Below are 23,670 nucleotides of genomic sequence, written 5' to 3'. Positions count from 1 at the left end.
GGACCACCTCTTATTTGCGCCTGAACTAGCCATCCTTGAGTCCACGCGCCACCTTCTGTGTAGCATCGAGACGATTTGGGCGATAGCCGATAGAACGGCGTTCCAGCCAACTTCATCTTTGCACATCCTCCGAACTAGGTTGTCCGGAGTAGTGTCCAGACCACATGTGGCAAGCATGTCGTCACGCATTGCGCGAAAACGTGGGCACACGAACAACACGTGTTCCACCGTTTCCTCTAAACCTGCGCACACCAAACATTCGGGCGAGTCCGAGCAAGCCAGCTGCGTTACCTGCACTGTGATTTTGCAGCACACTTAAACGCCGGGCACATCGAACCCCCCATGGGGTGCTTGCTGTTCACAGCTTTGCTGGAACAAATCAAACAATTGAGAGGGTTCGTGCAGCTAAGCTAAAGCCAAGCTAAAGCTAAGCTAAAGCTAAGCTAAAGCTAAGCTAAAGCTAAGCTAAAGCTAAGCTAAAGCTAAGCTAAAGCTAAGCTAAAGCTAAGCTAAAGCTAAGCTAAAGCTAAGCTAAAGCTAAGCTAAAGCTAAGCTGGAGCTAAGCTAAGCTGAACAGCTAAAGCTGGCTGGGAACTAAAAGGCTGAGGAACTGAGCTGCTGGGAGCTAAGGTGGGAGCTGGGGAGCTGGGCTGAGGCTGAGGCTGGGTGGGCTGAGGCTGGGAGCTAAGCTGGGGTGAGGCTGGGGTGAGACAGGGTGGGACTGGAACAGGGCTGGAGCTGGGGTGGGAGGTGGGGTGAGGAGCTGGGGCTGGGAACAGGTGGTGGGGGCTGGTGGGGTGGGCTGGGGAGTGGGCTGGAACAGGGGCTGGGAGTGGGAACAGGTGGTGGGCTGGGAACAGGTGGGAGCTGGGGCTGGGGAGCTGGGGTGGGCTGGGGTGAACAGGTGGGGCTGAGAGGCTGGGAGCTGGGGCTGAGTGGGGTGGGAGCTGGGCTGAGTGGGGCTGGAACTGGGAACAGGCTGGTGAGTGAGGTGGGGTGGGAGGGGCTGGGAACAGGGCTGGGGTGGGCTGGGAACAGGTGAGGTGGGTGGGGTGGGGTGGGCTGAACAGGGGAACAGGAGCTGGTGGGTGAGGTGGGAGCAGGGGCTGGGAACAGGTGGGAACAGGTGGGAGCTGGGAACTGGGAGACAGGACAGGGAACAGGACAGGAACAGGGGTGGGAACAGGAGTGAACAGGAGACAGGAGCTGAACAGGGAACAGGGAACAGGTGGTGGGTGGGAACAGACAGGGGAACAGACAGGACAGGTGGAGTGGGGGAACAGGTGAGGTGGGGGTGGGGCTGGAACAGGCTGGAACAGACAGGGGTGGGGCTGGGGCTGAGGTGGGGGCTGAGGTGAAACTGGGCTGAGTGGAGGTGAGTGGGGCTGGGCTGAGGTGGGCTGGGGCTGACAGGAGGCTGGTGGGCTGGGGGCAGAGCTGGGCTGGGGCTGAGGTGGGAGTGGAGGCTGGGGTGAGGCTGAACAGGGCTGGGAACAGGGCTGGAACAGGGGCTGGGAGGCTGAGGTGGGGCTGGGGTGAGGCTGAGTGAGGCTGAGCACAGGCTGTGGAGGCTGAGGCTGAGGCTGGGGTTGGGAACAGGAGGGGTGAACAGGCTGGGAACAGGTGGGGAGCCTGGGGCTGGGAGGCTGAGGCTGGGGGCTGGGCTGGGGAGCTGGAGGCTGGGGCTGAACAGGGGCTGGGGTGGGGGGGCTGGAGTGGGGTGGGGCTGGGAGCTGGGAGCTGGGAACAGGGCTGGAGTGGGGAGCTGGAGGCTGGGGCTGCTGGGGCTGGGAGGTGGGGCTGGAACAGGGTGGGGTGGGGGCTGGGGCTGAGGCTGGGGCTGAGTGGCTGGGGCTGGGAGCTGGGGCTGGGTGGGGCTGGGAGTGGGGTGGAACAGGGCTGTGGGGAGCTGAACAGGGTGGGCAGGGTGGGAACAGGGGCTGGGAACAGGGTGGGAACAGGGCTGGGAGCTGGAGGAGACAGGTGAGGTGGGGAGTGGGGTGCTGGAGACTGGGGAGTGGGTGGGAACAGGGGGGAACAGGGCTGGTGGGACAGGTGGGCTGTGGAGTGAACAGCTGGGGTGGGAACAGACAGAACAGACAGGGTGGAACAGGGAACAGGGATGGGGAACAGGGTGGGGCTGGGGTGGGAACAGGGTGGGGTGGGGCTGCTAAAACTAGCTAAACTAAGCTAAACTAGCTAAGCTAAGCTAAGCTAAGCTAAACTAAGCTAAAAGCTAGCTAAGCTAAACTAAAGCTAAGCTAATCTAAGCTAAAAGCTAAAGCTAAGCTAAAGCTAAGCTAAAGCTAGCTAAAGCTAAGCTAAAGCTAAGCTAAAGCTAAGCTAAAGCTAAGCTAAAGCTAAGCTAAAGCTAAGCTAAAGCTAAGCTAAAGCTAAGCTAAAGCTAAGCTAAAGCTAAGCTAAAGCTAAGCTAATGCTAAGCTAAAGCTAAGCTAAAGCTAAAGCTGCTTTATGTCCCTCCAATCAGTGACGGGAAATGTCATATCGATGTCATGGGACTAATTTGTTAATAACTTTTTTCACAAGTAATTTACAATCGTATGTTTTATATGAATATAAAGCCTTCAAAGGATACTAAAACTTTTTCTAATAGGTCATTGCTCTAAAACTGAAATTGGCGCCGTGAGAGCCGAATTAGTGTCAAATGACATTAACGTCATGACATTCCGTGACATTTTTTAAAAATCGTTATCGTGCCTCATACTGTGTATTTAGAACAATGACCTGTTTGGCAAACTTGTAGGGTCCTTTGAGCATTACATGTTGATAAAAAAAATCCGAATTGTACATAACTTTTGAAAAAAGTTATTAGCAAATTAGTAATAGCAACCCCATGACATTTTTTTTGACATTTCCCATCACTGCCTCCAATCCGCAGCGTCGGCAGAGCTTGCTTCTGTCAGGGCCTTTGCAGTCCCATTGCTTGTGCCCCGGTTTCAGGCACTTGAAGCAAACTTCGGGTTGCTCGTATATGCCCACAGGGCACACCGACCATCCCACCTTGACGCTTCCTAACTTGACTACCTTGGAGGCATCCGCTGCAGATAGCCGAACCAATGCTACCTGTGTCCCTGCCGGACCTTTCCGTAGCCGAACGGCTGCGGTGGGCGTCTCCACTTCACACTGTCGCCGCAGTGTCGTGACGAGCTCTTCGAATTCGGTGATCTCGTCCGGGTCTTTAACACTTAGATTCACCTCCGTCGTGAGTGCCCTCACCTTGACCGTCTCACCCAGGACCTCCTCCGCCAACTTCTTGTAGGCGGCGCCCTTTTGCGAGACGCCCCGCTTCAACTCGAGGATCATCTCGTCCAAGGTGAATACAAACAGGTGTAGCAGTATGCCAATTTCATGATTCAGCCATCTTGGATTTTTATATGGGGCAGCCACCGAGTTTGTTCATGTTTTGCACTGAAAATGAATTTTTCACCCCCGCGCTAGTCTCTCCCATCTACTGACGAAGTGAGTGAACCCTGATATAAGAACCCTGATCTCGTCCATCCGGGTACGTCTTATTCGACGTACGTCGGCACCGAGTTTACCGACCTTGACGTCACTCCTCATCGCCTTCAGGACGTCCGAGTACCTAGCCTCGTCCGTCTTGATGACTAGGGCATCGCCCCTGGAGCGATTGGCACCTACCCTAGACTTCTGATGATGATGATGATGATGATGGTCCCGCCACATACCCCTACAAAGTTTTGAGCTAGACGATTTATCTTTAAGATAATTAATTGAATTTAATTTTTCAACAATTTAATCAGATTTGCAAAACAAAACAAAAACGATCTGATTACCATCACAGATATAAATTTCAAAACTTTCGATTACTATCCAGCAAAAATAATAAATGTTAAAAACTGTTTATTTCATCTACAAATTCTCATAAGTATCAGTAGTGATGCTTCGAGTTCATAAAAATGCAAAACTTGTGATACCTCTCGCACAGATTTCAAAAGTTCCACCAAGAATCGCGTTTCATGTTATTTCAAGTAACGTTAGCCACTCGAAAGCATCAATAATAATCTAATAAACTATGTCGTTGGCAACAAAATCAAAACTTGTGTTACCGCTCCGTCGATATCAAAAGTTTCTGTATCAACCGCGAAAACCAAACTCTACTAGATAGCCTATTACTAATCCGCAGAATCATTGAAACAGCTGAAAAAGCGCAAGTCTGTACATAAATTTAAAAATCATTCATATCTGCTTTACGCGTGCGAGACTCAAACTTTTGTAGACTACACAAGAAAAAGGTCAAATTACAATTACGTTAATAAATATAAAATCCATCATCATCATCGAGGCGAACAAAATAGTTTATTAGTGCCTCAATAATTGAAAAACACAATTCTTGCTACCTTCATTCGCCTGGGCCTTCTTTTCGGCCCTTGACGTCTTCGGTTTCCTCTTGTTCTTGACCAGGGTCCAGGAGGCGTCATCCCCATCTATTTCCCTGGTCTGGGGCGGCTGAGAGTTCTCAGCCTGCCGTAACCCCTTACCACCGTCTTTCCTGGGTGGACGGACCTTTCCAGGTCCTTCCTCCCCCGGTTTGGGAGGTACCTGGCCGGGGTTCAGCTTCCCAGCCCCACTACCCTTGTTCGGAGTAGTAACCCTCCGCGTTTTGGAGCGGCCTCCAGGGAGCTCATCCTCTGGAGACTGTCTCCCCCGTTTTTGTGTCTACTCCGTTGGAGCAGTCACCCCCGACGTGCCCGCGAATACTTGAGCCTCAGTCAGGGTAGACTTTGGCACCACCGTCTTCGCTGGCACGCCCTCGGTCGATTCGACCTTGCCCGAGTCCGCGAATCCTTGAGCCTCAGTCTGGGTAGACCTCGACTCCACGGATTTCACGGGTTTAGACTTGGTCGTCCCGACCCACATTGGAACAACTCAGAAAAAAGACGGTCAAAACCTCATTGTGGCGTTTAATACAGATTTAGAACAAAGATTTTTTTATAGAATGTGTTCAAAAAGCTGCCCGACAAAATCTAGAGCGTGAAATCCACTATTATGTTTTAATGCGAAACCCGAGCAAAAAATTTTTTTTTTCAAAATTTTTTTTTTGTTCGGGTTTTTAACAATGTTTTAGAATATTGTGTTTTGAGAAATTTTGCTAAAGATACTGTATGTTTTCTTCCTAATTTTAAAGGTTGAATCGTTGTTTTTCAATACTGTTGTCTAAAACTCATATAAAAATCGATTTTCAATATTTTTAAATTAAATATACAACATATCAACACGTTTTATATCACAAAATAAAAAATGGCACTAATAGGGTAAATGATGTATCTTGGACAAGCGCAGGACATTCATTAGAAAATATATCGAGATTGAATAGTATAAAACAATTGAAAACCACTAGGTTCATCCATATACATAACCTATGATTAGTCTTGTGTCTCCATTGCCCAATTTTTGAGTAAATTACGTTTACTAGGTGTAAACTGTGATATACTGCGAACTGAAATATTTTCTTTTTGGACATCAAATATATAATTTCGACATGGAAAATGCATATATTTTGGACAGAGTCATTTTCTCCAAATTTAAAAATGGCCACCTACAGATCTCAATGGTATGACTTACCTACACATATCCACATTCATTTAAAAGCATTTATTTGCTTAACTGACATAGATTAAACCAGAAATTAACATTGTTTCGCAATATTATCGATATCATTGAAAACAGCCTGAAAGTTGGCAATTAATGGTTCATCCATGTACTATACATGGGGTGACCAATAAATATCTGATGAATAAAAACATAACTTCATTTTGGTCACTCCTTTTTCATCCGTCTCAAGTGCATGTTAAGCGATTGGAATATGTTAGTATCTCAATTACAATCAAACTTTGGCCGCAGGACCTCAAGATTGCCGTTTAGACCAATTTAAACGTGTTTCAGGTGCATGTTACGAGGAGTCCTATAATGCATGTTCTCATGCATACTGGCGTCCAGCAGGCACTTTGGTAGATAGCTTTACATTTTAGATAATTTTAAAGGTAAATAATAGTTGATTTGTGAATTCTCATCTGGAGCCGCTAGAGTTGCGGTAAAAGTATGCAATGATCATACTTTCGATAAAAATTTTCCTACACATTATCTAAAATTGATCGAAGAAGCTCAGGCTTGTCCAAAATATGTACATGTCCAAAATATATCATTTACCCTATACGATCGTTTTCAGATTATATGGTCTTTCTAATTGGAATTTCAGTCAAATAGAACGGTTTTATTAAAAAATAGGCTAATTTCTTGATTAAATATCAGCCTTATAGGCACATTTTGGCAGCTAGATTTCCTTTATTCTAAAAGCTGATTTTGTATAAAAGAAGCCAGTGGCTAAAGCTCAGTTGGGTCTGATGAGGCTCATTGGTTTTGTTCCAATTTAAAAAAAAAAAAATTCGAAAAAAAATTGATTGTGTTTCACCTGTATCCAGTTTGTACTAAAAATAGTACTAAAAATGCTATAGCTCCCGCTCACAAAGAGCATTCCCCTTCCCTTAAGATATAGAAGATAGAAATATGCGCTCAAACATGATAAGTAAGTAAAATATAAGTATACTGATTTTCTTGTTTCAATTTGATTTGCCTTTAATTGATTATTAGGCAGTTGTTTCCGCATTATCGATTAACTGTAAGGTGCAAGTATCTTGACCAATAACGTATTATACGGGTATAGTACCGAGTTTTGGCCATATCTCCATATTCGTGCATTTATTTAAAATATTTTCGAAGTTCTAGTGATGTTTAAGCTTTCATAAAGATACACTTATTATTTAGCCAAATTTACTTCTAAAACCAATCGATTTTATTAGAAAACAATGTTTTTCAAAAGTTGGCTAAATTAGGCACTGAATTATAAGCAAAGGGTACGCTCACCCTACTTATAGAAATAATAAATAGATCCACAATAAGGCCGATGAAATGAGTATATGATGAGAAAGAGAAATATTTATCGAAAACTACACTATAAAAATTGGAACAAAAATCAGTGAGCCTCATCCGACCGAAATGAGCTTTAGCCACTGGCTTCATTTATACAAAATCAGCTTTTAGAATAACGGAAATCTAGCTGCCAAAATGTGCCTATAAGGCTGATATTTAATCAAGAAATTAGCCTATTTTTTCAATAAAACCGTTCTATTTGACTGAAATTCCAATCAGAAAGACCATATTATCTGAAAACGATCGTATATTAGTGCCATTTTTCATTTTGTGATATAAAACGTGTTGATATGTTGTATATTTATTTTAAAAATATTGAAAATCGATTTTTATATGAGTTTTAGACAACAGTATTGAAAAACAACGATTCAACCTTTAAAATTAGGAAGAAAACATACAGTATCTTTGTCAAAATTTCTCAAAACACAATATTCTAAAACATTGTCAAAAACCCGAACTAAAAAAATTTTTGAAAATTTTGTTTTTGCTCGGGTGTCGCATTAAAACATAAAGGTTCCCCCAAACACACGCGACGCGACAGTTGCGACGCGATTCTATCGCTTGGCGACAGCGATTCTGTCGCCGTTGGTATGGAAGCGTAAATAGAACATTGCCTGCAGTGACCAAACGATAGAATCGCGGCGACTAGTTGTCGCCGTCGCGGCGATGAAATCGCTTAGGTCTGGGGGAGCCTTAATAGTGGATTTCACGCTCTAGATTTTGTCGGGCAGCTTTTTGAACACATTCTATGAAAAAATCATGGTTCTAAATCTGTATTAAACGCCACAATGAGGTTTTGACCGTCTTTTTTCTGAGTTGTTCCAATGTGGACCGCCCTCTCCAGCTTGACGTCCAACATCGACTTTCGAAGTTTCAGCAAGCTCCTCTTGAGGTCCTTACTGATTTTATGCTTCGATGACGCAAAGTCGATGATGGCTGCCAGCTGTTCCGTCGCCACCTCGAAGGCCGAAAGCCCATCTCGTTTGCGGTTCATCGCCTCCACAAGCCATGGGCCGTCAATAACCTTTACTGGCGTTTTTTTAACCGAGATGAAGGTTAAGTGACCCACGCTGGCGCTGCGCACTGAGCTGCCGACTATTGCCTCTGGCCTCCTAGGCGGAGACCTGAACAACCCACCTCTTGCGAAGGGGTTGTCGTCTACACTACTACCACTAGTTGAAGAATTGCCTTGGTTTTCCATTTTGGTCCCACCACGCCAGAGCCCAGCATGACGCGGTAAGGGACAATTACTGTGGAGGGTGCCCAGGTACCCCATAGGCTCCGTTAAAGGCGTAGCTTATTATTTCACCCCCCTGGCCATGTATCCCCTCGGCATGGGTCGCTTAACGCCTTGGGATTAGGGGTTAGGGACGAGGGTTCCGGTCTAACTCGCAGTGGCGATGGGGAGGGATCGTCAAGCCCTTGGACAAAGTGCCTGCTGTCCCGTCAAAGAGCAGTGTGGTACAGAGGTTGAGCGGTCCTCTGTACGTCTAAGAGGGGGACTGTTTGGTACGAAGGTAGCCTATCTCAGACTAGCGGTGGCAGAAGACTGGCAATTGGCAACTCAAGAACGAGTGACCTGGAATATGACATTACATTCGGTTTTGCTCTAGACAAAATAGAGTGTATAACTATCAGAAATAGATAGATAGAGATGGACTCTCTTTCTCTTTCCCTCATGGAATTCGTCTTTCCCACAAAAAAGTCGCTATGATGAAAGGCATTTGGATTTGAATTGTTCGACATTTTTCAAACACATGTAAGGTATACGGATATTTATTCCATGAAAACGTTTAAATTCGGTAAATTTATTCTTAAATTACGCTGTAAACATACTAAAAGTCGAATGTTCATTCCAAGTAAACCTAATGTGGCATCAGTAAATTAACCGTTTGGTTAAGAAACTGCATATGTAACATTTTTGGCCAAAATAAGATTTTTTGCAATTCCTGATCATAATACTTGGATTACAGTTGGCGTTTGAGTGATAAAACGGCCTACTTTTCCATACCAATGCAATGGGTGCTTTAATGAACATTATGCAACTCAAATGGGTTGCATAATATCCATTATAGCACTCATTTTGGTGCTATAATGAAAAACCAGCATTAGAACAATAATTATATGACCAAGTCGAGTCAAGTACAAGACACTGAAGACGGCCTTACTGTTGAGGTCGAAATACGTATCTGTCAGGATACAATTAAGTGGTGGAATTCAATGGGATTGTTTAAACTCGTCTTATGACAGATATGACCAGATTTAATTCAATTAACTTGGGTGAGTGTTCAAACAGTGTATCCTCTGTGTCACGTAATTAATGAAATAATTTAATGGACATGACATCAAATTATCTAAAAGCAGGTTTATCTATCGCTTTATGGTCTGTCGAGCATACAATGTGGCACGATAACATGGAATATGTTAGTTTTCTGCAGTAGCATGACATTTTGGCAAGATTGATTATGTGAAGTAAATACAATTGTAACATTTTAGTACAGATTTATCACATTAAAGCCCATTTTTCGTCATTGCAAAAAATATCATGTGCAACTCGTTGCAAAACTTGATTTTTTCAGCACTCGTAGTATTTATCCAACTCGGCAAGCCTCGTTTGATAAACGAACAACTCGTGCTGAAAAAATCATCTTTTTGCAACTAGTTGCACAAACTACTATTATATATTTTGAATCCTCGTTCAAAAATACGTATTCTGGCAAAAAACACGAAAAAAAATTTGTTCGGGAATGTATGAAGTTTATTTTTCGTTTGTTTGAGAAACTACATAAGTCCACGGACTTTGAAAAGCAATTGTGCAGTACTCCAATTTATAGTTTTTGTACTGGAAATGCCCCAGGTGTTGAGTTTTGCCAAAAACTATTGATCTGCATCGAAGAAATCGAAAGATTCGGTGCCAATTTGTTCAAAAACAGTTTTATGTTGTTTTCTCGAAATTGTGTAAAATGGATTTATGCAGTTTCTCAAACAAATGATTCAAATTCAAACCAAGCTGAGCGTAACTTCAATTATCACTAAAAGGATAATTTCAACGAAATAAAAATGAGTTTAGTATCTGGCTTGAACACGATTCATTCCGAATGCAACATTTGATCGATTCTAGAGAAAACATCCTCAACAAAGTTTTCCGAATGAATGTTCGTCTTTTTGACACAGTCTGAGTTACTGCTGTAGACATTGTCATTAATCTTAATAATTATAGTTTATAAAATGTACAAGCAAATGCCAAAAATATTCGGCAGAAACCTTTAACAATCTAACGCCCGGCCAAACAACCTTTCCTTCCTCCGGGGTCTAGTTCAGTAGTGCGAGCGGACAGCACGGTAGATTTGTTGCTAATAAAATAAAATCAAAAATTTGCCCCTACCGAGAAACAAAAGTACAAAAACCGGTAGAGATGGACGGACACGCCTTCGATTCCGAATCTTCCAGGAACGTGAAATGCCCCGAAGGAAAACTGAATATTTCAAGATTTGCCGGCTCGGAATCAGATTCAAAACATCTCTCCGCTGGAAATCTTTCGGTGGCAGTGCGCAAAAAAAAGCTGCTGCTTCCACGTTTACGGTGCAGATGGTAATAAGAGTATGCGGTATAGCTTGATATAGGTATAGCTAGTTGTCAAAAACCACCAGTGAGTCAAACAAAATTATGTAATCGAAAACGGATTGCGATCTATCAGATTTTTGACCGGGTATTATATACATTTAGCTGAATAGTAGTGAAAACAGAATACAATGTAGATAAAAAAGCAATATTTCGTGGGTCTCGTAGCCGTGTGGTTAGTGTCGACACATCGGCAGACATTTAATCGCATTGTGCTCAAGGCGTGGGTTCGATTCCCTTCTCAGTCGCAAACATTTTCGTATGAAAAAAAGAGCCATAATTAATTCAAATATCACGTCCCCCTGATTTGAGTCATGTTCTTGATGCCGCCGTCCACTGCCTACGCTGGTCGCCACCTACTTAGGACCTGGCGCGTATCTGCATAAGTTTCCCAGCGTGAACGCCCGCTCGACTGCTTTTCGAAAGGTGAGTTGCCCAGCCCGATCCAAAAGACAGAAGCGGAAAAAATTGTCTCGAATTCGACGAACTGCCCTGAAGAAGTTTCGGCAATGATTTAAATCTGATTGTTCGGCTGACAGCTTGACTTCTGTGAGAGAAAACGCGTCCTTGTCGTCCAGTTCAGTTACGTCGGTTCATTTTCTCTGGCCTCGGTAGTGGACAAGCACGGTACCACGATGGCATGTTCTCCTTGTTCGGGCTTGGAATCAACAAATACGCAAATCAGCCATCTCGCAGAAAAAAAAGATCCTGAAGCCGAAAAACTTGAACATCGCGCGCAAACAGTAGCATCGTAATATAATGGCGAGACTAATTGTATCCTTTCATTGCAGTCCGATCCCATCTTGTCTGGGCCTGTACCACAGCCAGGCTGAAAAGTGCACGTTGAAAAAGTCAAAGACAAACAGCTACCAAATTTAAATTTTTTGGAGGTTGCTCCCACTTGTTGCCCTGTGGGAATATTGGTTGTCAGTGAGAGCATACTTACAGGATAGGGCAATAAAATGTAAAATAATGTTGTATTTTTGCTACCTATTGGCTTTTTTGTGCTGAACGATTACTTTGAATATTTTAAAAACCATTTTTTTTGTATTTACAAAATTTAGAAGGATTTAATTATAGATAGTAAAATCTAGAGGCTCGACAACGATCCGACGGGCACAAGAAGGCGAGGTGCGCAGCGGGCAAGGTGGATCGATCAGGTGGAAGATGACTTGCGGACCCTCCGTAGACTGCGTGGTTGGCGACGTGTAGCCATGGACCGAGCCGAATAGAGAAGATTCTTATATACCGCACAGGCCACTTCGGCCTTAGTCTGATTAAATAAATAATAATAAAATCTAGAGGCCTGGATAGAAAACATACCGATTTAAATATAAGTCATGGAACGATAATTCCAGTTTTATACATGTGCACACTGTCTGATATGGAGGCATTTTTAAAATTTACACATCGCTTTCTGCAGGGCAAATTTTGTCTCTCCCCTACTATAATATGAAGCTAACCAACTACACCGCTAGCATATAAGCGCGGGGGCCTTCGATCTGTTGATTTTCAGTTGAACTGATTTTTTTTTGGTAAATCCATCTCGTTTTTTTCTTTCTCTGTAAGGTCGTGTTTGGCTGTTAGATTAAAACAGTCGCTAACCGATAATTATAAATGTAAAATTATAATCTTTATAAAGTACGAGGTGCTTCCAAATTATCTGAATCTTCGATACCTTTCAGAAGAGATAGTGCATTAATGTTGCTGGTTGTTTGTCAAGTTACCATAATACGACCTTTACAATTCCATAACGAAAAGCTTTTGTTTCAAGGACTATCTATTATGTTAATGAGTAAATTTTTCTTGAAATACTTGCATTAAATTAATACAATTGTGAATCAAATTAGATCTTATCATTATTACAATTAGTTTACAACTGAAATCCTGTGTACAAATTTTCACTGCATATTGCAATATGGCATTTGCATGACCTCATTTTATTACTCAAGCCAACATAACAAGATATCAAAGTACGGACTTGTGCGATGTTTCACAAACAATACACAAGGGATACATAAATGAAGTTGACGTTGACGACACAAAGTTATTTATAACCAGATACTGTAGTTGTGAGTATGTTAATGAATTGAAGTTAATTATAAACCAGGAACAGGTTCCCTGTGGATCCAATTATTTATCGCCTTTTATGACCGTAATATGTTGATCAAAGAAATAATCATGTTTCGATCGAATCTGATTTACATGCAACAATTTATTGACGAAGAGAGTTATTTCCACAGACTGAACTGTTGCAACCAAGTCGAATAAACAAACACGAAATATTATAGATCACCATATATCACCAAACTCGTGGAACTACGTTTTTCGATTTGGAAATATGGACTATTTCTTAGCGAAATGTGGATGGCCGAAGTGTTGAGAAGCACCACAAAATTGACGGACCCAAATCCACCTCGGATCGGCAATGGCGCCTCTACATTGCAAGTAACAGGAAAACCTCATGTTAAGTAGGCATAGTCTGTGAATGCTGCGCTCTCCAATTATGTTCGCTGCAATCAAAATTATCAAAAGCGATTTCATGCTGGCAGACAACAAGATTTTTGGTTGAAAAAATCAATAACTTCAAAAGTGAAAACGGAACTGAGTTATTACTGCTTGGGATCATCTCGTGTTGTTCGTTATCGACATGTTCTGGACGAAGTGAACGCCAAACCAAGTTGATTGTTTCCGAAAATTATCTAACCAAGGTCGACTCCACGAAAACCATGTCGGAGACTTAAATTGGAATTGGTCACCTCTAAAATGCCTTATAAGTTAACAAGATTTGGTCTGTTTCTGGTTTATTCTAAGAAACAGGTTTTGTGCAGCAATGGGAACAAGGGACACTGAAAATTACAGTTGCTCGAAATTTGAAGGATTCCGCAATTAACACTGGGCTTTCCTTAACCTGATGACGATAAACGATACATGTTTGTCTTATACTCTAACATCGAATCGAACTTGTGAAATTATGCTGGATTCTGGTATACATGCGGTTTTGCTTACCTATATATAATTATATGCTCATTATATGCTAATTGGTTGGATCTGATTTTCGAGTTCGCTGGTGCATGTGAATTCTAGAGCACCGTTTATTTTTCATTTCCTTCATATGACCTTCGTTAGCATAGCGGCTTCCAAGCAATACTTTGATAAAGGTGGCTGTGTTCGATTCCCGGATGTGACCAAAAAAAAAAAAATACTTCTTTGCTCAGGCATTTTTAATGTGACCACATACATATAGTGTGAGCGCGGGACAAACAAAAGTTCATAGTTTAATACGTTTTTACGTTTAGCAAGGCTTAGTTTGCTAACTGTCATAAACGGCTACTTATTTTAGAAGTCAAAGCTTTCTTCAAACGTTGTTTTTGCAGCTCAATTTAAGTTTCGAGTTTCGTATAATTTTAAAGTTAGCGGTTCCCTATCCGATAACTATAAAATTGTTGCAACTATCGAATTGCAGTTGAAAATCGTTGCAATTAAATGACTTTCAGCTGTTGATCGTCTAGTGTACAGAATTTTGTTAGAATTTTTTTGAAAGCAATGATATCGAATCTCGAAAATTATTTCCTGAATAACCTTAATAACTATTTCTAAAATATCTAACAAAAGTAGATACTGTGATTATGAATTAATTAGATCATATTTTTCTTAGTCTATTCTGGTTGAAGATTTCGCCTTCAGGAATCAGGTTCACGACGGTTATTGTTCCAATTTATTTCCAAACAGTTGAGACTGAATAGATATCTGCTCAGAAAATCAAAAATTTCGTCCCATTTCAGATCGCTTGCGATTCTGCAGGGAGAGCGTCGTGCTTGAGTTTTGCATGCAGAATCGCATCATTCCGCTTAATCACCAAAAAGGATTTGGAAAAGAACCAAAACCCAATAGAAGCGTATTTTATGTTACTTATGGATTTATTTTCCAATGTTTTAAGCAAAGAAAGTAAATTTGATTAATTCAACGGAGAATGATACGTAGAAATCAAGCAATGATTCAAATCACAAGTCGAATCATGAACGATTCTCTCTGCCAGTGTTGGTAAAATCACTCATAAATCTCAATCAACGAGCGCTCCCGTGCGAACGAAATCATCTGCGATTTTATAGGAATGCATCACGCTTGAATTTTTCATGCTAAAACGCATCATTTCACTCATTTGCCAAAAAATCATTTTGGTTTTAAAACGCATTTGAATTCAATTTGGGGGCAATTTATTGATTATACATAAAGAGTGTCTAATATGTTATGCAACAAACGTCAATTCACTGATTTTAACGAAGGAGAACAAAAGAAAACCTACGATGATTCAAATAGATGATTCAACTCAACACTGAGTTTTTAGGTGCTGAGATGGGTGCGTTTCAGCTCACGCTTGATTTGAATCATCCATGAGTTTTGAGTTTTTACCAACACTGCTCTCTGCTAAGGGTATGCGATAACACACTTTTTCCTAACGAAACGAAACGAAACGAAATTTAAAATGTCTATGTTGATTCGAAACGAATTGAAACGAAACATAGATTTACTTTCGAGATTTCGAAACGATACGAAATCAAGGTCCATTGATTTCGAAATTTTACGAAACGAAACGAAATTTGAATTTCTTCCGCGGATTTTTTTTTTCAATTGGTTTTACATTATGTACGCAATTCTGATTTTACTTTTCCGAAGGTAAATATCTGTTTTGCAACCAACAGATCTATAATTACAGAAGAAGCAGTCTTGATAAATTTCCGCGTTCCCGTTTATGTACCATTGGCGATAAGGCGATACCCCAGCATTTGTGTCGCTTTCAAACCAATTCATTCAATTCAATTAATAAAAATATAGAAATTGTTGTATTTTGTCTTTGTATATGTGTGTGCAATTGTGCATATGAGGCATGCAAAAAGCCCACGACTCCGCAATGTTCCTTACATATTGTGCAAATAGTAAAAACTAGCTTAGCTTGATTAATTGTACACATCGTAGTTGCTAATCATGATTGGCCGAGAAACAGCGAATATGCACAGCTTACCAATTGAGTAATCTTCTTGGGGTAAAAAAGGTCTCATTGTACTTGCTTCGGAGTTTCCAATTCATGATTAATAACGATGCTGGTCACGTCCTTACAGTCAATTTAGGATTTGGAGAGGAAGATTAGTTTCCCAAGCAACACACATGAGGCAACAACTTCTGTGACTTATACTCGGACCTGTATACAATTGAATTTGATCACATTTGAGTTGCTGCATTACCAAATCGGTCAAAATTGAGCTGCTAGGGTTGACACTCAATGCTATAAGAGACAGAGGAATGCTCTGCATATCCGTGAGCGCCACGGGAAAAGAATCGTTGGTTAGTTGAAAAGGTAATTCATATGAAAAATAAAATGAAAAATGAAAAATGAAAACCCGAAGACGAAAACCGTGTTTCAAATCAATCCGGCGCATAATCAATGTGCTTCGTTTAATAAGCTTAGCTACAACACGATCGATTCTGCACTACATAATTTTGTGCTCTTCGATGCAGACATTATTTTTTTCATCTCGTGTTCTCACGATCGATCGCACACTGATTAAAAAAATGTCTGCTCGCGAGGCAGATTTTTTTCAGTTCGCGTTTCCTAGACTAGCTGCCGTCTTGTGACCAGCAGCAACACCGAAACCAAAAATTCGCCGAATATTGACTTCAATCCAAATCAATGAAAATGAAATGAAGATAAAAGCATCGTGTCTCGTGTCTTTGTTCATTGACGTGAAAGATACCATTTAATGATAATGTATTATACAGCAGGAACGTTCCAATAAAGCTGAAGGCCTTGTTGAAGGCTGTGCTTCGGTTAAAATCACAAGTTTTGATTTCATCGAGAGATTATTCCACAAGGTAGTAAAAGTATATTACAAACAATTGAATCTTTGGTTGAAAAGTACATATCAATTTCAGGAAGAATCCCACGCATTGACAGTATCATCTGATTCATTACTAATAGCATCTATTAGGAACGTCGAAGAAGACTTGATCCAGTGTGAAGTGGCGGGTCTAAGATGTGCTCTTCGTAAATTAGGTTGGACAACATTCCCACTTCCATCATATGAGGCACGCTGCAAGCTTATAAACATTCAATCTTTGAAAGAGCGTCGTGAAACTGCAATGGTTTCATTTATTAACGATATAGTTTCGCAGCGTATTGATTCAACAAACATTTTATCGAAATTAAATTTCTACATACCATCTCGACAACTGCGTCATCGACATACATTTTTAATTAATCACTGCCGTACAAATTATGCAAAATTCGGACCTCTCAATCAGATGATGGCTATCTATAATCAACACTGCGAAACTGTTGACTTTACAATGTCTCGGCAGAACCTAAAAAAATATTTTGTCACAATTCGAAACCTACACATCTAAATTTACATTAAATCGTAAAATTAAACACTACTTAACCAAACTATTTTTATTTTTATACACTATAATACCGTATTTATAGCATTAAGAAAATAAAGAAAAACATGTATATTGTATATGTACTAGTCTACGTCGGTTGACGAAATAAATAAATAAATAAATAAATTGATTCAGGCGCACAAGTTAACACGTTTACGGAAGACCACTCTAAAGTGTTAATCGCAAATGAAGATGGTGTGGGCAAAGTGATCAACGTACAGGATGGGTCGAATTGTTCAATACGGGCTTATGCAGCCATGGGTAACATAAAGGTGTTGGCAACCTTCGAGGCACCCTTGTATATCAGCGACGACCGACCGATATATATCGAAAAGTTCTATGTAGTTAATGAGTATCGGTCCTTGTTGAGCAGAGCTACAGCAAGTAGATATTGTGTTCTCATGCTTGGCCTCAAGGTTCCCGTCAACTTAGATGTTAGGAGGGATAATGCGTCGTGGAATATCATCGATCGGAGTCTTCTGGGCGTAGCTTCCGTAGTTAAGGAAGGAGTGTTCCCTAAGTTCAATGTGCCACCTGTTAGGATTTCTTATAACAGAAATGAGGTCCCATGTAGGAATATTTTTATGAAAATCCCTCACGCTATGAAGCCTTTGGTACACCAGAGATTGAGCCAATTAGTGGAAGCAGACATAATTAAAAGTGTGAATGACGACATGGATACCTCATTTTGTTCGTCCATGATTGTTGTCCCTAAAGGTAAATCGGATATACGCTTGGTTATCGATTTGAGAGGGCCAAACCGGTATATCAACAGAACACCTTTTCCAACGCCTACACTTGAGAAAATTCTGGTTGAGCTTGATGGGGCAACCTGGTTTTCCACCATTGACTTATCAAACGCGTTCTTCCATATCGAGCTTCATGAGAGTTCACGTCATCTGACGAATTTCTTTACTGAATTCGGCATGTATAGATTCGTTCGTCTACCATTTGGGCTCTGTAATGCGCCCGATGTATTCCAGGAAACTTTGCAACGTCAGATATTAGGTGGTTGCAACGGAGTAAGGAATTACCAGGATGACATATTGGTGTTCGGAGCTTCAAAAGAAGAGCACGACGCTAACCTGACGGTTGTCATGGAACGTTTGCGTGATCATAATGTAAGACTCAACGAATCTAAGTCTCGCGCTTAGTTTCATAGGGGCGTAACTGTATTGATCGATTTCTCTTAATCGATTTTATATTTTGTTAATAACTCAATTGTTTCAAAAGCTACAACCGTGATTATTGATTCTAGTGCCATTTACAATCATTCTTTATCACACTAAACCATTAAATCATCGACAAACTTGCGCAATTTGGTACAATAATAAAAAGAAAACATCGACGAAGAGATACCCGACTAGGAGGTCATATTAAAATTATATCAACCTATGTTATTATGTTATTCTAAATTTTTATAACAAAATTTATTAGAAACGTGGTGCAGGATGTTGTTAAAATATCTAAATTTCTATCAAAAATTACACTACTGGGAACAAAAAACTATCAAATTTTGTTACAATTTTATCATAAATATAACATATTTTGTTAGAAATTTATAACAGAATCAGATACAAAATATATTGTTTCTGTGCAGTTGCAAATTTTTACAGTTCGTGATAGGTCTTCAGATTGTGATCGACAATCAGAAACTTTTAGTTTTGTCTGAACAAGAATATTTTTCGAGAACATGAAACTAACAACATTACAAATAAGGCAACCTTTGCAAATAATATCAGCGTTGTGATATCTATATGGCTGGAAGACTTTGCTACATCTATTTAAATTGCCTATTGTTGGGCAATTCGGTGTAAAGCATTTTTTAAATCATATTATGATAAAATCCTGTTACAACATTTGAAAGATAATGGCTAGTAAGAACAAAATTGTATCAAAATAAGTTATACATATCACAATATGTTAATATCGTGTTCAGTTTCTGTTAGGCTCTTCTAGTCGGGTATCGATCAATACAGCTACGCCCCTATGCAACTCAGCGCGAGAAGTGTGTTTTTTCAAGCAACTCCGTTAAGTTCGTGGGCTTCATCCTGACTAGTGACGGTTGGACAATGGAGGAAGAAAAGGTCAGCGCTGTCAAAAATTTCCGGCGGCCCACTAGCTGTTCAGAAGTAAAGAGTTTCCTGGGGCTAGTGACGTTCGCGGATAAATTTATCTTGAATCGAGCGGACAGAACGGAAAAGTTACGTCTCCTTGCAAACTCTGATAAATTTTACAGGACACAAGAGGAGGAGAACGAATTCACTTACCTAAAACATAAGGCACTGAATACCATAAGGAAGCTGGGTTATTACAAAGCAGAGGATAGGACTGAACTATTTGTCGATGCATCACCCATTGGACTAGGGGCGGTGTTAGTGCAATACGACGGGTCTGGAGATGCACGGATTATCGCGTGTGCATCCAAAGCCCTCACATCGACGGAGCAAAAGTATCCGCATTCGCACAAGGAGGCATTAGCAGTAGTCTGGGCGTCGAAAGATTTTCATTCTATCTTCTCGGTCGCTATTTTGTTATCAGGACAGATGCCGAGGCTAATGAGTATATCTTTAGCTCAACTTATCGATTAGGCAAACGGGCAGTGTCACGAGCGGAAGCGCAAGCGTGGGCACTTCGTTTACAACCATACGACTTTACAATGAAGAGAGTGTCAGGCGAGCAGAATGTGGCCGACGCTTTATCACGGTTGATTCAGGAAACGCAAACGGCTGCACCATTCCAGGAGGACGACGAGAATCACTTCCTGTTTGCTCTAGATGCAGGATGTATTGTAGCGACCCTAAACGCCATGCAATAATCATCATTTTTCTTCCAATTTTAAAGTATGTCATATAAACGAAAAAAAGGAAAGATTGGACAGGTTGGAACCTGTCCATTTATGTTTATCAAATAGCAACCGCTGTTGAAAATAAACAACGGATATTTAAGTATAAGCAAAACTTGGCGAATAAGCTGGCCTGGAAATAGTAGCTGACTCAATTGTTAAATAATTGTTTATTTAGACAGTACGAATGCTCTCGGAGCAGAATGTCACATGAGAGTAAATGTAGGTAGCATGCAACATTCTGCAACATTATTGAAAATGAGAGAAAAATTGTAAACAATAGCCAGTAGTTATAAATAACGTTTTTGTAAATAAAGAAGAGAGTCGGATTTTGGACTTGGAGTTAGCAAGTCACATCAGAATTGTTCAAGTGTTTTATTTTTCAAATTGTGATGACTGTTTTCCCGAAAAACTAACCGCTCGAGCTCGTGCAATTGGTGACAGCGGTAACCGCTAAAATTTGGCAATGGAAACGCCGTTTCGAACTGTCTAGTAGTTATAAAAAAATCGAGAAGACAGAATGGTTGAATTTCAAAGTGAGAAAGTTCAAAAAAAAACTTAGTGAAATGAAATTCACATCCAAAATGTGTAAAAAGTGAAGAAAACTATGATTGTGCACATCAGAATAAAAACTTTAAATGTGCGAAAAAGGACAAAAAAAATCAGTCATAATGAACAAAAAACTCGGACAAATTAATTAAATTCCCTGGAGCATCGGAGCAGTAAAAAAAAAATGTGGTATAGGTGAGTACATGAATTTCGGGCTTTTCGAAGCTAAATGTAATATTAAATAAAACATTTTTATTTATAAATACCATAATACAAGTATCCTCAACAAATTATTTACTACTAAATACTCACACTCAATAGATGACAAGCCCAGAGTATCCGATTAAAAGTTGGTATTAAGTCCTAAAATTGAAAGGTGAAATTATTTACACGATACAGAGGTGTTACCCTAGCAACACAGTTTGGTCCTATTCGGTTGCCGCAACTTCTATATGACTAAATTTGGTCGTAAAGGAGTCACATTTACTCTTTTGTGACTAATGTGTTGCTCGGGTATACTCACCTATCACCGATACTTGGTTACCGCACAACAGGAAACACTGCGGTAAAGCACTAGAATTTGTCCACGATTAAACGGTCTCTGTTCGTTTTCGCATAACTCGAAGACGTCTTGATGGATTTTCCGGTGAAAACTAAAATTAAGATACCCATGGCATTCACATATGTTCACCTAAAATAAATTATTTTACCACTATATATTTACCTTCCACGACGATGTTCTACACTGGACACTGGATGATACACTTTTTCGGTAACTCTCTCGGCACTTTTTTCAATACGACCCGCGAACGAACTGAACGAACGACCCGCGAACGGACTGAGTACATTTTGATGCGTCGGCAATTAGTCGTCCAAACCGCGGACGAGCAGATAGGCGCACGGTAATGGGCGCGTTTCCAATGCAATGCATTGGATATGATTACACGTCTACGTACGGGAGCTTTTAATTTGAATGAAATAATGTATGCAACAGCAGTACAGTAATTGCCAGCAATATGTGTTCGCAGGATTTGTGTTCTTACAAACAAGTTTATTCAATTTAACACCTCAATGTCACAATTAATTGATTCTTGATTAAATACTTTGGTTCGGTACAAAACGGAAGGTAAAATGGAGTTTTCACAAATAACAGCACTCCAATGTATACCCGTATATGATGGAAATCCAGAAGAGCTGGAACCATTCATTTTACAATTGGAATTATTTGCATCTCAGTTAGAAGGACACGATCAAACTCCGCTTTTGAATGTTATATGGATGAAATTGAAAGGTAAGGCTCTTCGAAGAATTTCGAATATAATTGCCCCTACTTGGACAGAAGTGAAAGCTAATTTACAACGAGAATTTAAGTTTCAGAAAAGCATTAGTGCTCTCATGAAAGATATTGAAACACTTTTACAGAAACCAAACGAATCGTTTGATGAATATAAAGCGAGAGGAGAAGAATTGTATAAATGGATAGAAAATGAAGGGCCGTTTGGGTTATCATCTTTGCGAAAACACTTCTTAGGGGGACTTCGAAACAAGGATCTAGCCCATGCAGGAATATTCCAGAGAGAAAAATCATTTCCAGAGTTACTTATCTGGTTAAAAAACGAGTGGGACGATAGGAATGAAATTGAAGAGATCAACGTAAGAGTGGAAATATTGAACAAGGCTATGGAAGACAATCTTAATCAAATCTCTAACGAGGGACATAGAAAAAACTTCAATGGGGAAGAATGTCAAAATGATTTTTCACACGTATATGTTCAAAGGATTACATCTAAAACGAAACAAAAAAACTGATCAATGGGGGTTTCGAATATTGCGTCCGAACACCCCGACAAATAGATAATAAACCAATTAGACGCTATAACACTAATATTGCTAAATATAATAATGTGGATAATAATAACAATAAATTTAAAGTTTATAGGGAAAATTCCAATAATTCACGTTCAAATAAGATGGAAGAAAACTCCTCTACAAGTATGCACAAGCTTAATATTTGCATTCCGGCACATGAAAGGGTGCCAATTATACGTACGAGCGATAATCAATTTTTATTGGCCCTCAAAGCAATGGGCAATCCCAATCGTAAAATGAAGTTTTTGATAGATACTGGTGCTTGTTGTAACTTAATGAGATGGGACGTAGCTGCTAATATGAGGCAAACTGAAGTAAATTTGTCCGACAAATTGAATATGACTGGATTCAATTCAACGCAAACGTTAACATTAGGATCAGTAGAAATAAACGTGATAATGGGGAATTCGCAATATAAAATTAAATTCCATTTAATAAAAGAATTATGTGTACCGGGAATTATAGGAGCAGAATTTCTTAAGCAACATACATTATATATTGATCAGCAATTTGCGTATATCATTTTGCGCAAACCAGATATTATTGCGAACACTACTAAAAATAAATCAAAGATAATAAATGGCGTCAATTCATTAGCTGGAAAAATCAGTGAAGGAAACACAAGTAATCGGAATTACGTATTATTTAGTGACATGGCTTGTCAAACAGAGACAACAGATAACGAAGATTTTGCATTTAAAGAAGCTGAACATATTATTGACAAAGGATGTCGAACAAATAATCAAACTATTGATACAGGTCATTTTCCTAAGGATACTTATAGGAAACAACATACGGATTTAAATTGTTTTGCAGAAAATAATTATGACAAACAGGAACAAACCAACCAACTTGAAGACAATTATTCGCTTAAGATTCAAGAAAACCAGGAATTAAACGAAATGAAAAATGAAGGTATTAGATACCCCATAGAATTTACCTACGATCATCGATTCTGTTTGGAACTTGCCACACTTGAAAATCCAAACGAATTAACAAAATATCTTTTAGACACTGGAGCTCAAATGAATATAATCAGCGCCAAAAGAGCAATCAGAGTAGGGGCAAAATCCATAAATACGAAAGATCAAATGACAGTTCAAGGAGTGACTAAAAATTCGATTTTATCAATAGGATCTATTTGGATACATTTGAAGATTGGAGAAAATATTTCCCACAAAATTTTATGTGGTTAAAATCTGACTGTCCCAGCAATAACTGGAGCGAATTTTATCAAAAAACACGTTCATGCCATTGAAGATAATTTTAAAATTGGAATTTTCAAAACTAATGCAGAGGGTAAGAAGCCATATATGGAAAATAATCGAATACGATGGAACATAGTAGACTACGTCTTAAGGGATATTGAAGACCAAGAC

General features: G+C 40.2%; 1 protein-coding gene and 1 long non-coding RNA gene across 2 annotated transcripts; both read right to left on the bottom strand.

The window, feature by feature from the left end:
* Positions 1-684: 684 nt before the first annotated feature.
* LOC134209343 (uncharacterized) lies at positions 685-18,146 on the bottom strand. Its single transcript, XM_062685333.1, has 3 exons — positions 18,114-18,146; positions 1,069-2,075; positions 685-979 (listed from the first exon to the last, which is right to left on the bottom strand). The coding sequence occupies exons 1-3, from the start codon at positions 18,144-18,146 to the stop codon at positions 685-687; spliced, it is 1,335 nt and encodes a 444-aa protein (XP_062541317.1).
* A 2,601-nt stretch (positions 18,147-20,747) lies between these two features.
* LOC134215407 (uncharacterized) lies at positions 20,748-21,396 on the bottom strand. The gene is made up of 3 exons (XR_009980144.1): positions 21,147-21,396; positions 20,946-21,075; positions 20,748-20,785 (listed from the first exon to the last, which is right to left on the bottom strand). It is a non-coding gene; the product is annotated as an uncharacterized LOC134215407 (long non-coding RNA).
* Between the last annotated feature and the right edge of the window lie 2,274 nt (positions 21,397-23,670).

This window comes from Armigeres subalbatus, chromosome 2 (genome assembly GCF_024139115.2).
Source record: "Armigeres subalbatus isolate Guangzhou_Male chromosome 2, GZ_Asu_2, whole genome shotgun sequence".
NCBI lineage: Eukaryota > Metazoa > Arthropoda > Insecta > Diptera > Culicidae > Armigeres > Armigeres subalbatus.
Note: the sequence above shows the minus strand (reverse complement) of the source record. Positions and strands in the feature narration are given on the sequence as shown.

Excerpts from the sequence above, each read along its gene's own strand:
- LOC134209343 (XM_062685333.1), bottom strand. The coding sequence starts at position 18,146 with ATGATCACGCAAACGTTCCATGACAACCGTCAG. Across the intron at positions 2,076-18,113 it reads CGTTCCATGACAACCGTCAG|CTGTTCACTCCACAGCCCAC; the intron begins GTTAGCGTCGTG and ends TTCCCACCCCAG. Across the intron at positions 980-1,068 it reads CCACCAGCTCCTGTTCCCCT|CCTGTTCCCAGTTCCAGCCC; the intron begins GTTCAGCCCACC and ends CTCACTCACCAG.